Below are 16,568 nucleotides of genomic sequence, written 5' to 3'. Positions count from 1 at the left end.
AAATTGAAAAGCCAAAATAATCATTGATATGAGATTAAACCAAAAAAATTCAGGTGAGCGATTCAGGCTCTTGAGAGCCTCTTGTTTACCGATCAGTGCATTTGAATGGGGACCCATAGTTTGAACCCCCTTTACCCTGGGTTGGGACCCCCATTTTTTTTAATGGCTACATCCGACCGCCCCTGCCCCTTGTGATACGCTATACGCATAAGACTATTTAAGGATCTACTTTGCTGGAGCTCGCCTTCACTAGTTTGGTCGTAGTATTTTAAAAACAGGTTCTGTTATTTTACTTGCAAGACAAAATAGAAGACAAATCAAAGACGATATAATATCAATGGATGTAGTCTTTTGTTGCATGTTTTCCCCACTTTTTCATGTGCATGTTTTGTTGTATGTTCATTTTAAAAATTATACCCTCTACCGTAAAAAAAAATATATATGGTGAACTCTGTATTTAAAGCACGTCTTATTTTCTCCTACCTATAGAATAATACTCTCATATAAATATGATTTATATCAACACCATTAATCATTTGATACAAAAAAAGTAGTCATACAAATACGGATATTTCTTAGAATTGACGATCATCCTTTAAAAGTTACGGTCATCATTTAGAAATTACGGTCATCCTTTACAAATTACGGTCATCTTTTAACCAATTACGGTCACCCTTGTTATGAATTGCTGAGTTACGGTCATCTCGATTGTGATTTACGGTCATCTTCGCGATTTCTTTAAATCGAATTTCCTGTTTCATGCACATTTCTCGGAAGTAATTTGTGATTTCCGTGTGAATCTTTTATAAATTTACATCGAATCAATGTCTCCTTTGTAAAGAAAATGATATAGAAACACTATAATAGACAATACAGATACTGACCTATTTTTCATCCGACATCTTGGGATGACCGTGAATGCAGTTACGGTCATCAGCTTTACCACAGTAAAACGCATAGCTTCGGGAACGTTTGAGACACAGGGACTCGGTTAGCAGATTAAAATTTTGTAAATCAATGTTTTTAATTTATTTTTTATTATTTCCTGTCTATTTGCATTACTATATTAACGTATTTAACGTTGCCATCACTATTTCTTTGTTTTTCTGGAAATGTGCAGTTTACTATCCATATCCATATACTGATGTAACGGAGGGGGTCGGTGACGACACCTCCCGGGACGTGTAGTGGCCAGTACTTCGTCCCTATTCGACCATCGGGATACCTGATATCAGATTATGGCTGAACAACAAACAATTAATCAAATGAAAACTATATTTTATTTACAAATGTACAATAATTGCATGAATTTAAACAAAGTCGGATAAAACAGGAGTCAGAAAACTTTCTTAAATGGAGTTCAAAAATAAAGTAATTTCAAATGTAAAATGAAAAATATAGTGTTCCCAGAGTTAGTCTTTTAAGTAAAATAAGGTAAATTTGCTTCGCGTTGTGTTTTAATGTAGTAAAATTGCACCAGAAAAGGGTGACTAACTCTGGCGAACTGCACCGAAGTGGTGGCTAACTCTGAACTCGGGTGGGCTGGTGAGTCCGGCGAGTTTTTGAAGGCCTGTGCAAGGCCGACTCCGACTGAATATCAAATGATATCCTAAACTTGTCATTAATCAGGAGAACTTTAACATAAAAGGTACTGAAGAAAACTTAAATAAATGAATATTCTTAAAACATTATAAAAACATCAAAGTTAAACAATGAAACAGTAAAATTAACAATCCTTACTTTTATCTTACTATATTTAAATCAAATCAAACCTAAAATAAACATTTAAAAACTAAATAATAATCTGTCCAAATTAAGGGGAATTAACCTAGGCACATCAAGGCACATCTATTACACTGAAAAAGGTTTTTTCAGTATATGGATATGGATAGTAAACTGCACATTGCCAGAAAACAAAGTTAAGAAATAGTGATTGCAACGTTAAATACGTTAATATAGTAATGCAAATAGACAGGAAATAATAAAAAATAAATTAAAAACATTGATTTACAAAATTTTAATCTGCTAACCGAGTCCCTGTGGTTTGAGATGCCTACGTACGGTTTTTATTCGGAAGTTGCACGAGTCCTTAACCGGTATGTATGTACTTTTAAAATCGGATAATAAACTTCCGGTAAAAATAGCACGAAAATGACATTTCAAAACAAAAAGTAACCATAAACTTGTTGCTGTGTGGAGAATAGTTTACCCTTTAAAAGATAACTGGTAACAATCTTCCTGTTCCAGAACTTTTTTTAACGAAAAACATGCACTGATAATGATGAGTGACTGATATATGTACATGGTCGTGTTGACCATGTTGACACTGACAGCTCATACACAGGTTGGGAACAAACCCTCTATATGGTGATTATACCTATATAGAGGGATAATCCTTCTATAGAGGGGTAAAATTATCCCTCTATAGAGTTTTTTTTTTGTTTAGACTGGATTTAAATCAAAATAGGGCAGAATGGCATTCTCTACTTATGGCAGTAACCTGGAATAGTTGATGCACCAATTAATGTACTTAATTTAATATGCACATGCCCAGTTTGATGCTTATCTGACTAAATATAAAATCTATTGTTCACCATGATTGAAAGCTGTGATGATCAGGTAAATTCTACTCACTTATGCCTCACTGAACATAATTTCTATTGTTAGATTTAACATGAAATTTTAAGGTCAACTATTCCTTTTGTTGTTGATCAGGTGTTCAGATAGGTTTACAATAGATTGCAAGTTTTGTCACTTTAGCAGAAAACTGGTTATCCCAATTTTTAGTAAAGTGCATATGTTGATGCATATAATGCTAGAGATTATAGCCAATATAACTAGATAATGCCATTCTGCCCTAATTTGCTTTAAATCCAGTGCAAACAAAAATACCCCTCTATAGAAGGATAATTTTATCCCTCTAAAGAAGGATTATTCCTCTATAGAGGTATAATCACCATACAGGGGGTTTGTTCCCAACCTGATACATGTACGTCATACTGACAAACTTTATAAATTACAACGAGTACAGTACAAACCTGTCACTGACACTTCTACTTCTTCTACTTCTACAACTAAGTGAACACCGTCATTTGGTTGACTATCCTGTCACTGGATCACATTCACAGTGTGTGTGGACAACTTTCAATAAGGCATGTATACATCAGGCCTCAACAATAACGCTTGTCTGATGGGACAAGTAGAATAATTCTGCAGAAAATAAATTTTAATCCAACTTTGATGAACAAAGTATAATTATTAACAAAAAACCAAGAAAAGAAGATTTGTTTGATATCTTTCCTTTTTAAACTGAAACTAATTGAAACTTTATGTTTCTCAAGACCCCCAAGACTTACAATCAATAATTTAAAACTAGTTCTTTGTCAAGTACTTTTAACAGGTAAAAAGCACACTTTCACAGAAACCAGTCTTACTGATCCCATTTCAACCATGCGCTTTTTAGATAAGGTAACTTTACAAGACAGTTCGTCACCAGCTTGGAAATGATTCGGCTCCAAGTTTAATAGACAGTTGGGCACCGTAGGAGACATATTTCATAGACATGATTAATAGACAGTTTGGCAAAGCAGTAGACATTTCTGGACCAAGACAAATCAGAAATTCTTTTCCTACCTTATTTTGTTGCTTTATAATAATTAATACCAATATCCATACCCTATTTTTTAAATAAGAATGAGGAAATTATTTACCATAAAAATCATCAAATCATGTTTGATCTTTATGTAGAAAAAACAATACTTGCAATGCAGTGACCTATAGTTGTTAATTTCTGTGTCATTTGGTCTTTTGTCTCATTGACAATCATGCCTCATATTCTTTTTATTGATTGCATTTGAATAAACTTTTTTCAACTAAAAAAAAAATAGGATAAAAATCCAATGAGTGTACATTTAGAGGCCAATCAGCATTGATCAGATGGTGCCTCATGTGCAAAGTATGATGAGACTTTAGCATTGATAAAAACTAGAACCTATGTCCTGCGACACAACTAAATTCAGTTGTTCATGGCTCATATCTTTTAAAAGTATTTCAAAAGGATATAAATCAAATTCTGTTATTTTTTTTTAATTCATTTTGTTCCTTGAATCAACTTGAAATGCAAAAAAGGTTATTATTAAGATTTTTTTTGGACAAGTTACAATTTCATTCGGACAAGTAAGTTTTGGTATGTACAAGTTGAAAAAAAAGTTATTGTAGAGGCCTGTACATTGTCATAGCTTTATGAAAGTAATATGTATTTTATGTCTAAGAAATTAAAAAAAACATGGAGTTCCCAGGTTTTACTGGGTTATTGTTTTACTTGGCAAGATTAAATACTTGAGTAATCTGAATCTTAAGCATGTAAAGAGGGTCATCATGACACAAGGATTAAGTGATCAATCAAAAATACAATACATAAAAGATATACATAAAACATTATATGGGGACAAAGTCCCCTTAATTACAGTAGAAAAATCAATAAAAAAAAATATTTCGGAAATTTTTTATTGTACTAATGAACTCAAAATCGTTATCTTTTTTTTGGTCACCTTTTTTTAATTTGTGCAGAACGCAGAAATATACTTCCTTCCTCCGGTCTGGATGTCATGAGACTGAGTAGTCTAGAAAAATATAGAAACTGGAGGAATACAATACCAATTTCATATTTAATAATTCTTTGTCTTTGATATATATGAATAAACGTTACCTGATAATAGTGTTTCTTTGTTTACATTGAACATGACCTTATATTATTGCCAATAAGACAACTCTCCACTAGAGACCAAAATGACACAGAAATAAACAACTATAGGTCAACGTACAGCCTTCAACAATGAACAAAGCCCATACTGCATAGTCAGCTTCTCTCGCATGTAAAAAAAAACCCTAACTGTAAAAATATAAAGGCTTACAGACTTCGTCCCCTTTCACAGGTAATGCCTGCCTCATATTATTTTAATCTATAAGTTCTCTGCTTCCAACAGTGTGAATGCACCACAAGACTCTTAAGGCATGCACTTGGCTCGATCTTACATGCACTGTTATCTTTATTCCATTTATGATTATATATTGTTCTTTCTTCTTTATTTCAGATTATGAAAAATATGCAATAAATGGAGAAGTATGAAACTATAAAGAAACTAGGGATAGGTGGATGTGGAGCTGTATATCTGGTGAAGGGTGTTGAAACTAAGAAGTACATACATGTTATTTTCACTTGATTGAAAATTTTATAACTTGAGAGAACTTTTTGATGATAAGCAATCAGGTTTTGATGAAAATTTAAACCCGTACAAATCATCCCAACTGAGCAAATAAGATAAAATAAAAACAAATACAACTATAGGTAAAACTACATTTAAAAAAAAGCATCAATTGAACTTAAACAGTAACCAATTACAAGTAGGTTGTACCTATAAATATTTATAATAGAAATCTTTAAGAAACTTTGTCTCAAGTTATCTAAATTTTGAGCTTGGCATCCACAAAAAAGTATTGATTTTGATGTATTGTTTAACATGGGTGATTCAACTTGCATTAATGGTTGTACAAATTTAAAGCCACTTGTTTAAAAATACTAGTAAAGATTTAAACATCTCCAATATGAATTCAGTCTGCTGAAGGTTGCATCAAGAGCTTCAAAACATTAATATGAAATCTTGGTACTAAGTTGTTTTAAAGTTATTTTTCCATTTTTTTTATTCTCTTGAAGTTCTCTGTTAATGTCCATGATTATTGATGAAGAAAATTATATTAATAATTAAATAGATACCTGTATTCCATTTTCCAAATATTATATAATTTTAGATTATGTGCATTGAAAAAAATAGAAGTAGACGACAGAAGAAAATCAAGGACAAAGGAAGCAATTCAGAAAGAGGCTAAGTATGTCTTACAAAAAGGATATCTAGAAAAACTTGTACATGTATGTGTTTATTGGGTACAATTTACAAAGATGTCATTCTTAAAGTCATAAGAAACCCCAAATTAAAAAAATATGCACATGTTTTTTATAACTAAATGGATAGTATTCACTATACAACTTATGTACATATACTTTTTTCTGAGGAAAATTCTTCAATTTGTCCACATTTAGAAGAAGTTTACTTTTTTTTAATTGCTTGCTTCTAAGAAGCAATTTGCCAACATATTTTCCGTATGTATAGTGACCTGAGCGTAACCCTCCTCGTAAAAATCCGGTGATCGCAATATGCATGGATCTGTCATTAAAATTAACAATTATCTGATTGTACATGTTAAACACGTGCTCAATGCCCATGCTTTTTGATATTTGTTTACTATAAGGTGACAATCGGTAAACCTCGGCTTTAAAACACGGCATTTAATATTGAGCAGCCATATTTGTTAAATCATAACAGACAGAGAGAAAAAAAAATTGACGATTATACGATATATTTGGGTAAAAAAACGAAAAAATCGGGCACAGAGGACTAAGTTTATAATATATACATGCATTGGTTCAAGAATTGGATAAACATTATTTTTCACCACTTACTCATGTCATATGACTTTAAGGGCATACTTAATACAATATAGTTACAGAAGAGGTTAAGACTGAAAATGTTACATGTAAAAGATGCATTTTTTGAGTGAGTTTAATCATTAGCTTGAAAACTAGAACATAGACCACTCTTTTATAAAACGATTTTGACTGGATATTGTATAAAAAAAAATATTTATTCTACTTTCTTAAAGAAATAACTGATGTTTTTTTTATTCGAATTAGATATAAAATTTGAAATTTTAACAAAAATGTTTTTTTTTTCTAAAATCTTGAAAATTGATACGTTTAAGGATTTGTCACACAAATAATAAAGAAGATATTTCAAATTGTTTTACAAAAATCTGCATGTGTTTATCTTTTTATACAAAAAATAAAGTTTGTCTATCCAATGGGTAACAATGTCCAAGAAACTGATATTTTAAGTAAATGAAGAAAACTTCTACCCCATTATCTTTAAATTTAGCACACATCAATATTATATTTCTGATTACATATTAGAATTGCCAACGTAAAAAATAAAAACAAGCTGTATGCAAATTTTGGTGAAAAATCACTTTATGTATGTATGTCTGTATTAAAAAATTATTTGGTCATTGTGGTACATTTGCATTCATTAAACTGCACTATCAGCATGAGCTAATGCTAAAAATGCTAAAAATATTGGCTTTGTCGCAATTTATTTTCTTTATTTCATAATTTTGTTGTTGTATTCTTGAACAAAGTCTGAGTATTCAAAACAATTGAGAAACCCATTATTTATAGACTTCCAGAATACATGAATAATTTGAATTGCATGTGAAAGTAAGTTTTTTTTTCTATTTTGTTTATCTTTCAGCATTTTATCCCAATTGAAGCACCCCCATATTGTATCATTCCATGAATCATTTTATGATGAAGAATTTGTATATATTGTACAGGTATGTATAACATACATTCTCTAAGTAAAAATAGATACTTGGATGTATATGTATCATCTTGCTCAAGAAATTCTAGGTGAATTTTGTTATGTCACCAGTCCATGTCATAGTTTCCAAAACAGTGAAATTTGACAAATTTCATATTTAGATGGTTAATAATAAGACACATGATTAAAAGATAAAAAAAAAAAAAAATCTAAATTTCTACCTATAATTTTTTTCCTCAAAATTAGCACATTTTCAGAATGGCTGGCTTAAATATTAGTCTCATTGTTATCTTTAAGGTGGTACTTACACTACAGGGAGACAACTCTGTAAAGTCAGCTTAACGTTTTAATTACGTTGTGTTGTAAAAGGAGTATTAAGCTTCTCAATGATCAAAATTGGTGTTTGTCAAATTGCTATATAACCAGAGTAATTTTTCTGATAAAATGGTTGGTTCAAAATTTTTGAAATTTATATATTTTTGTTAAAGGGTCAAAGTAAATACTTTGTCAAAATTTTATGAAAATTAAACGAGCCAAATTAATTTTAGTGAAAGTGTTGGATACCACCTTAAAAGGTGGCAACAAAGGTCATTTCTAAGGGGTTGCTTTCCAACTGCATGGGCCTGTCTGATTCATCTGTCAATGTCAAGTTGTTGTGTTTTAGTTCAACTTGGTTTATCAGATACTATGTAATTATTGTTGGGTTCATCTGACCTTGACCTCATTTTCATGGTATGTTGGTCAAAGTTAGTATCTTGTATGATAGAAATGAGACAACCTTCCACCAGAGACCTAATGACAGCAGTTAACAACTATAGATCAATGTAAAGCCTTTAACAATGAACTTTTAAGTTTTTATGGTTATGTCTGACTCACATATTATATGCAATATGTTAACTAAATTTGGTGTAAGTAGATATAGGAAGATGTGGTGTGAGTGCCAATGAGACAACTCTCCATACAAATAACAATTTAAAAAGTAAACCATTATAGGTTAAAGTACGGCCTTCAACACGGAGCCTTGGCTCACACCGAACAACAAGCTATAAAGGGCCCCAAAATTACTAGTGTAAAACCATTCAAACGGGAAAACCAACGGTCTAATCTATATAAACAAAACGAGAAACGAGAAACACGTATATATTACATAAACAAATGACAACTACTGTACATCAGATTCCTGACTTAGGACAGGTGCAAACATTTGCAGCGGGATTAAACGTTTTAATGGATCCAAACCGTCTCCCTTTTTCTGAAACAATAGCATAACATCACAACAAAGAAAAACATACGATAAAATATCAATTGGCAGACTTAACTCAATCAAAAAACGTATGATTAAACAATGAACGAATAAATTTGATCTGCGATATCTGAATACAAATGCACAGTTAAGGAATGATTGTAAGGTGTTCAAGTTGTCTGCAGGGTTCATCTTACATTGACCTTATTTAATAGATCAATGTGAAGTGTTTGTAATTAGGTCTGTGTCTCAGATACTGAAGCAGTAATTTAATACATTTCGTGTAGAATATAAATTGTATTGTGTACAAGTTTTATGACAAGGTTCATCTGATACTTTTAGATTAACCATCATATAAAAGAATTGATTTCATTCATGATAAGTAAAGATGGCAATTTAAGTGTCTTTACTCTGGTTTATTTCAGGATTACTGTGATGGAGGAAGTCTAGATGAAAAAATTCAAGAAGCAAAAGAGGTAAAGTTTACTGTTTCCAAATACCGGTATTGACTTATTCAAAGTCTATAACATAATAAAACTTTAAATAATAAATTTTATTTTGTCCAGCACTGGTAGAATTTAAATAAATACATTAATAGGCACTTTTATACAATGCTTTACTAAGTGACAGATCCAAAAGGGGGAGTGGGGGGGGGGGGGGGGGGGGGTCTGAGGGCTGGAATTCATGTTTTATTGAAGACCTCATTTTTGTGTGTAAATAAACTCATCTTAAAATGGTGTATGCCAGACTAGTGTTTTATCTAGAACTTAAAAAGGACATGGCAATTTGTTTACCAAAAGGGCACTTTGTGCTTTGACTATACTAAATAAAGCACATAAATAAACTAGTAAGTTACATATATTCAGTTTTCTCATTAAAATAGATATATAAATTTTACAAAGTTATGCTTGTTCATAATATAATGATACATGTATTAGTATAATAGAGTAATTTAAGTTAATAAATTGAAACAAAGCATCTACATGGAAATATATACGCCACGTTAATCTAACCAAAAGTATCTTAATGCATGTTGAATGCTTATTTTTTTATTTTTTGGAATGAAGTCAGCTGTGCCATTCATGCATCTGTAGTCATTTGTAAGAATTCAGATTTTGTTCATAGCTTGTCCGTTAGCCAACTCAAATCCCTACATTGTACAAATATTTTAATGGCGGACGAAGAAAATTTATAAAACTAAATGGTGTTTTGCATGCAATTTGGATATGAATATGACGTTAATAACGCAATAAATGGATTACAAATTCACTTCAGGCAACTTTTATCAAGTTGTAATGAAGTAACACACTTATTTTGCTATAACTAAGAATGATTTGATGTACTCTCTCGAGTCATACAAAGTGATAAATATAGTCTACATGCTTGTCTCTCTTCTATCAACAAAAAAAACAAAACTGCAACCCGATCCAGATAATACTTAAAGGCATACGATACAGTTACAGGGGAGGTATTGATGTTGCTAACGTAAAATGTTATTTTGCATCATCCAAATATGACTTATCAGGAAAAGATGCAGTTTTTCGACTGATTTTTATGCCCCACCTAAGATAGTAGAGGGGCATTATGTTTTCTGGTCTGTGGCTCTGTTCGTCCGTCCGTCTGCGGTTCCGTTCGTCCATCCAGGTTAAAGTTTTTGGTCAATGTAGTTTTTGATGAAGCTGAAGTCCAATCAACTTGAAACTTAGTACACTTGTTGCTTATGAGATGATCTTTCTAATTTTTAAGCCAAATTAGACTTTTCCTAAGTCAGGAATCTGATGTACAGTAGTTGTCGTTTGTTTATGTAATATATACATGTTTCTCGTTTCTCGTTTTGTTTATATAGATTAGACCGTTGGTTTTCCCGTTTGAATGGTTTTATACTAGTAATTTTGGGGCCCTTTATAGCTTGTTGTTCGGTGTGAGCCAAGGCTCCGTGTTGAAGGCCGTACTTTAACCTATAATGGTTTACTTTTTTAAATTGTTATTTGGATGGAGAGTTGTCTCATTGGCACTCACACCACATCTGCCTTTATCTATTTTGACCCCATTTTCACGGTCCACTGAACATACAAAATGAAAGTGGGAGTTTCAGGTTAAAGTTTGGTCAAGGTAGTTTTTGATGAAGCTGAAGTCCAATCAACTTGAAACTTAGTACACTTGTTGCTTATGATATGATCTTTCTAATTTTAATGCCAAATTAGATAATTACCCAATTTTACGGTCCATGAAACATGGAAAAGGATAGTGCGTGTGGGGCATCCGTGTACTTTGGACACATTCTTGTTATCAATCAAACTAATTTAAATTGAAAACCAGTTCATGGACCCCTCTTTTTTAAAATCCTTTTTGTTTTTATTACGTAAGAAGATTATGTGCTTCAATTTTCATGAAAATGTAAATAGTGCATTTTTTTTTAGAATTTGATAAATGTATACATGTATAGCTACATTTATGAACATTTGATAAATATGAGTTAATTGAAAAAACAAAATGCACAAATTTAAAGGAAGTTCATATATAACAATAATTTGACAAAACACAGCTTGTGTTTATCTTTTAAAACAAAAAAGTTATGTATTTTTGTCGAAAGGAAAATTACGTCCACTAATCCGAATTTTAGGGAAATATATAAAATTTCGACCTAATTTTGCTCAAAAGGGGCACATGAAGATATATTTTTTATTACATATTTGATTTAATCAGGCAAAAAATAGCCTGTATGCAAATTGTCATCAAATTTTAAATATGGGATCGAAACTGTATTGTTTGCCTTTAAGGTCACATGGCTTCAAATTTATAAGAAGAAAAAGGACATAGCGTCACACCATGCTAAATTGCTTTAGATAAAACACTACAGACACATGTTCTATCACATTAGAAGGATTAAAAATCAAAATGGTAGACACAAATCTCTGCCTGTTTGTTCATGAGTTAAAACCTGTAAAATATCGATTTTGGTCGAAAATTTAGAGCATACTTAAAATTTCTTAAGTAAAAAGAAGTTTTTTACCCATATTTTTGTCTGTCTTCCTAAATGTTATCTATAACAGTCTTCAGTTTTATTATCTTAAACTAATGTGATTTTTTTATAGTCATATACTCATATTATTAAATAATAATCAAATTTAATTTGTTTCAGAAAAATATTCACTTCAAGGAAAAGGAAATTATGTGTGTAAGTATTTGGAAGTTATAGATAAAAGTTCAATATCTTTGAATATATAAACAATTAAAACATTGATTGTAGAAACATTGAAAATCAGAATGCAAGTCATAACACAATTTTTGATGTTTTTTGTGTTTTTGGAAAAAAATAAAGAAAATGACAAGAGTAGAAAAAAAATATCAAGATCAAGATCATAAAAAATAATATTGGAGATGTCCTTTGTTGAAGATGCCCATTGACCTAGGTTGAGAGACACAGATAGTTTCTAGTTATTTTTTACAGCAGTAAACATTACACTTTTTTGCAACAATCACAGTAAACAATATTTACGGATATATCATCTTTGTCCCTATTTATTTTTTCTGATATTTGCACAAATTATTCTGTAATCAACTCAGTTAAATACTACATTTGTATTTCCTAATTTTTTCTGAACAGAACATAATTTTTCAAAAGATATAATTATTAATTTTCACATACTTTATAGTTTTGATATATGATCCAGGGTTTTTTCCTGGGTCAATTATTTTTTTTGCTACCTCTTTCACCAAAACAATATATTTTTCGCCACTTTATTATTTTTTTCGCCAAGTAACAAATATATTTTTCATTTAAAATTCCCCCTCCCCCCCAAAAAAAAGATGAGTTTGTCCCATTGTTGTTTTTGATTATTCTCTCAAACTTGTCTTACTTAGAGTCTACATTGTGATGAATAAACACTAAACATTTACCTTTTAAAAAGAAGAACTTTATGGGGAAAATTGATTATATTTTGAACAACTTTAAAAGAAGGGGGCCACTTACTTTTAAAAATAAAGAAGATATAAGTCCTGGAATATAACAAAATTCTTTGACATGTTTTGACCATATAAAACCAGAAAGATGTACAGTTCTTTGGGAAAGTTTCTTCAAAATAAAAATATGTGCCCTTTTGTACTAAGAAGTGGTTTTTACAACGAAACAAAAGTTTTTATCACTTTAAATTGATCCCTCATTTAAGGCGTAGTCATTTAATTGAAGGGTTACTCTCATTAGAGGGGTTGTTACCAACCTTTTGAATAGAATTTTTCATAATGACAATTGTCTTTTCTAAACCATCGAAATGAAAAAGTTGAGAAGTATAACTATGCTTGAAACATGTGTGTCACTTAAATGACTTTTAAGTACCCACTCAAATCAATTATCTATATCAAAGTTAAAGGATAAAGTTTTAAATCAGAGCCTTTTCTTGTTTTCGAACATTTTTCGTCATAACAACAGTTTTCTTTTCTGGACTGTATCATTAAAAGGAGAGGAGACGTCAACATTTTGCTTCAAACACGTGCGTCGCAAAGTGTTTAATAAATCCTTTATGTGACATGTGATGGACACCATTTAACCATTTCATTTTGTCAGACAATACAATCAACACCTTTATAGTCTTTTGTTGTTGATAGCTATAAAATGCCATCAGCTGATTATTGATTTCTGTCAAAAAATTTTAATGAGTTCAAGGTGAATATCGAGTACTGTACAATCTATGATCCGGTAAGTCTGAGAAACCTGAAGAAAAGTAAATAAACAAGATAGACGAAAATAAATCGTTATATATATTTCTTTTGCCAAATTCTTTCGCCAATGACAAATTTTAATCGCCACAATTATTATTTTTTTGGCAAATCGCCAGCGGAAACCCTGTAATCATTAATTTTGTTAATGTATTGACATTCTTGTCTTTTTGAGAGATAATTAGACAATATACGTTTAGTGTCTTGAAATATGAAATTTATTTGTATGAGGCTTAGAAACCGGGGAAATGCGAGGTTCTACCGAGCATTTTCCCGTTTCGTGCCGAATACAAATAATTTTCATATTTCAAGACACTATACGTATATTGTTTTTATACTGAAATCGATAAAAATTAATAAAATAATAATAAAAATATGAAACAAATATTATTAAAAAAAAGTGTTTGGAATTTCCCTCTTGAGGTACCATTTTGGGGTATTACCCTTTGAGCTTAGTCCAGGCGGTACAAAATTGACATTTTTAGGAATAAGACAGGGAAAATGAACGTTAATTAATAACATTTGATAAACATGGTATATAAATTACCAATTTGAAGACATAACAAGTTTAAATTCATAAAAGTTTGACCATTGTTACTACACGTTGTCATGGTTGTGACGTGACGTTGTAAGTAGGGCGGGGCTTATAGGTGAGTTGAGGTCATTGACGTATAAAGATAACGTTTATACGTATAGCTTTATCTGTATAGTAAAATAGCTGATTGCAGTATAATTTTGTTTATTATTATAGAGATGCTAAAATGATGTCTTATTTTATCATTTCAGTGGTTTGTACAGATGACCATGGCTGTACAGTATATACACTTAAAGAAAGTTCTCCACAGGTAATACAAGTCAGAGGAATTCTTGTGGTTTTTCTATGGTCAATATATCTAGTGAATCTAGTCTTTTTTATGCCTAGTTTATGGGCATTTTGTTTTTTGGTCTGTGTATACGTTTGTCTGTTGGTCCTTCCGTCTGTCCGGTTTCAGGTTAGAGTTTTTGGTTAAAGTATTTGGTCAAGATAGTTTTTGATGAAGTTGAAGTCCAATGAACTTGAAACTTAGTTCACATGTTTCCTATGATATGAGCTTTCTAATTTAAATGCCAAATAAGAGTTTTGAGCCCAATTTTAGGGTCCACTTAACATAGAAAATTATGGGGCATCCATATAATATGGACACATTCTTGTTTATCACTGTGATGATGTGTTGAAACTATTTTCTTAATTGATTGGTTAAACTTTTCTGATATGATTTTACAGGAAAATTGATACGGGTAGTCCATATTTTTTTTTATCTTTTATTATATGGAAAATGGATCGTTAGGTTAACCAAATTTTACTGGCAGATCATCTGTGTTGATGATTATGATAAACAGCTGTTAGATTATTTTAGAATAATAATTTTATTTCAATGATACAAATGTTTAAGGTTGGATAGTTCTTAACTAATTAAAAAAAATAGAGTTTAATTGCAAAGAAAATGATTTAAGATAAAATAAATAAAAGTGGAAAAGTTTGTATTTATTCCAAGGAGAATTAGAAGGGCTGTCTCATGATTAAATAAATGTTTTTCATGGGAAGTACTGTTTTAGACCCTAACCACCTTTTACATAAAATGTTCAAGTAACTTTACTTATAATTCCTACAAAATTCTAAGGAAGATGCAGACATCAACAATTAAACAATTTAAGTGCCTCACAACCGTGATCAATTGTTAAAGTCTCAATTTTCAGGTCTTACAGAAATGTGTATGCTCATACATATTGCAGTTCGTGGATCATTATTAAAATTAAACGTGTTATTAAAAGCTCTTAATCTATGTTTATAATGTGTGAGGGTATAATTGTTTTTTTTTTCTCAGAGATCTGAAGACAGAGAATATATTTTTGACCAAAAGCAATGTTGCCAAAATAGGTATGTATAATTTATTTTGCTATTCTCAGCACTAAGTCCACTGTTAATAAAGGCAACAGAAGTATACCGCTGTTCAAAAGTCATGAATCATAAATCAATCTGTCTGTCTGTCTGTCTGTACCTTCAGCTCATATTTTGTCTATTTTTTTCAGATACAGTCAGGGTTTCCCCTTGGTCAATTATTTTTTTCGCCACCTCTTTCGCCAAAACAATATATTTTTCTCCAAGTAACATAAATATTTCGTTTAAAATTTACCTTTTTTTCTACAGACCCCCTCCTCCAGTAAATAGGATGATTTTGCCCCATTGTGTCTGATTATTCTCTCAAACTTATTTTTAAGGTCTACATTTTAATGAATAAACACTAAACATTTACTTTAAAACAACAGATTTTTTTTAACTTAAAAGGGAAACATATTCATGGTATTTTAAACAACTTTTCTAAATGAGGGGGCCACTATACTTTTATTAATAAAGAAGATATAAGTCCTGAAATATAAAAATATTAATGAACATGTTTTGATCATATAATACTAGTATAGTTTGTAGGGAAAGTTTCTTTAAAAGAAAAATACTAATGTGCCCTTTTGTACTAAGAAGTGGTTTTTACAGCAAAACAAAAGCTTTTATCACATGAAATTGATCCCTCATTTCGTGTGTAGTTATTACATTGAAGGGTTACTCTCATTTTAAAGTCAACGGATAATTAAAGTTTTAAATTGGACCTTTTTCTTGCTTTTGAACATTTTTCATCACAACAACAGCTTGCTTTTCTAAACTATCTTTAAAAGGAGAGGAGAGGTAAAAAATTTGCTTCAAACACGTGCGTTGCAAGGTGGTAAATAAATTCTGTATTTGACATTTAGTGGAAGCTAAACAATTCAATCAACACCTTTATCATTTGGTCCTTTGTTGTCGATAGTGATAAAATGCAATCAGCTGTTTATTGATTTTCTGTCAAAGTGAATTCCGAGTATTGTCTGATCCAGTTAACTCTGAGAATCTTGAGAAAAGTAAATAAACAAGATGAAGGCAAATAAATCGATATATATATATTTCTTTTGCCAAATTCTTTCGCAAATGACGAATTTTTATCGCCACTATTATTATTTTTTCGCAAATTGCCAAAATGGCGACGTTCAGCGGAAACCCTGGATACAGTACATGTTGACCAAACAAGTTCATATTTAGTCAGCCTCATTATGAATTTGATCTGTAATTAAGTTACTTTCTGAAAGATAATAAAATTGAGAATGGAAAT

General features: G+C 30.9%; 1 protein-coding gene across 1 annotated transcript in view; it reads left to right on the top strand.

Annotated features, from left to right (window-relative positions):
* The first annotated feature begins 2,117 nt into the window (after positions 1–2,117).
* LOC139483436 (calpain-9-like) overlaps positions 2,118–16,568 on the top strand; it is a 63,995-nt gene continuing 49,544 nt past the window's right edge. The window contains exons 1-8 of the mRNA XM_071267458.1: positions 2,118–2,226; positions 5,094–5,197; positions 5,809–5,886; positions 7,362–7,443; positions 9,099–9,149; positions 11,816–11,851; positions 14,176–14,234; positions 15,255–15,307. Of these exons, the coding sequence (XP_071123559.1) occupies positions 5,115–5,197; positions 5,809–5,886; positions 7,362–7,443; positions 9,099–9,149; positions 11,816–11,851; positions 14,176–14,234; positions 15,255–15,307 (442 nt within the window). The 5' untranslated portion in view covers positions 2,118–2,226; positions 5,094–5,114. The remainder of the gene's footprint in view (positions 2,227–5,093; positions 5,198–5,808; positions 5,887–7,361; positions 7,444–9,098; positions 9,150–11,815; positions 11,852–14,175; positions 14,235–15,254; positions 15,308–16,568) is intronic.

This window comes from Mytilus edulis, chromosome 7 (assembly GCF_963676685.1).
Source record: "Mytilus edulis chromosome 7, xbMytEdul2.2, whole genome shotgun sequence".
Lineage (NCBI taxonomy): Eukaryota > Metazoa > Mollusca > Bivalvia > Mytilida > Mytilidae > Mytilus > Mytilus edulis.
The sequence above is the reverse complement of the archived record's forward strand: the minus strand, read 5'-3'. Positions and strand labels throughout refer to the sequence as shown.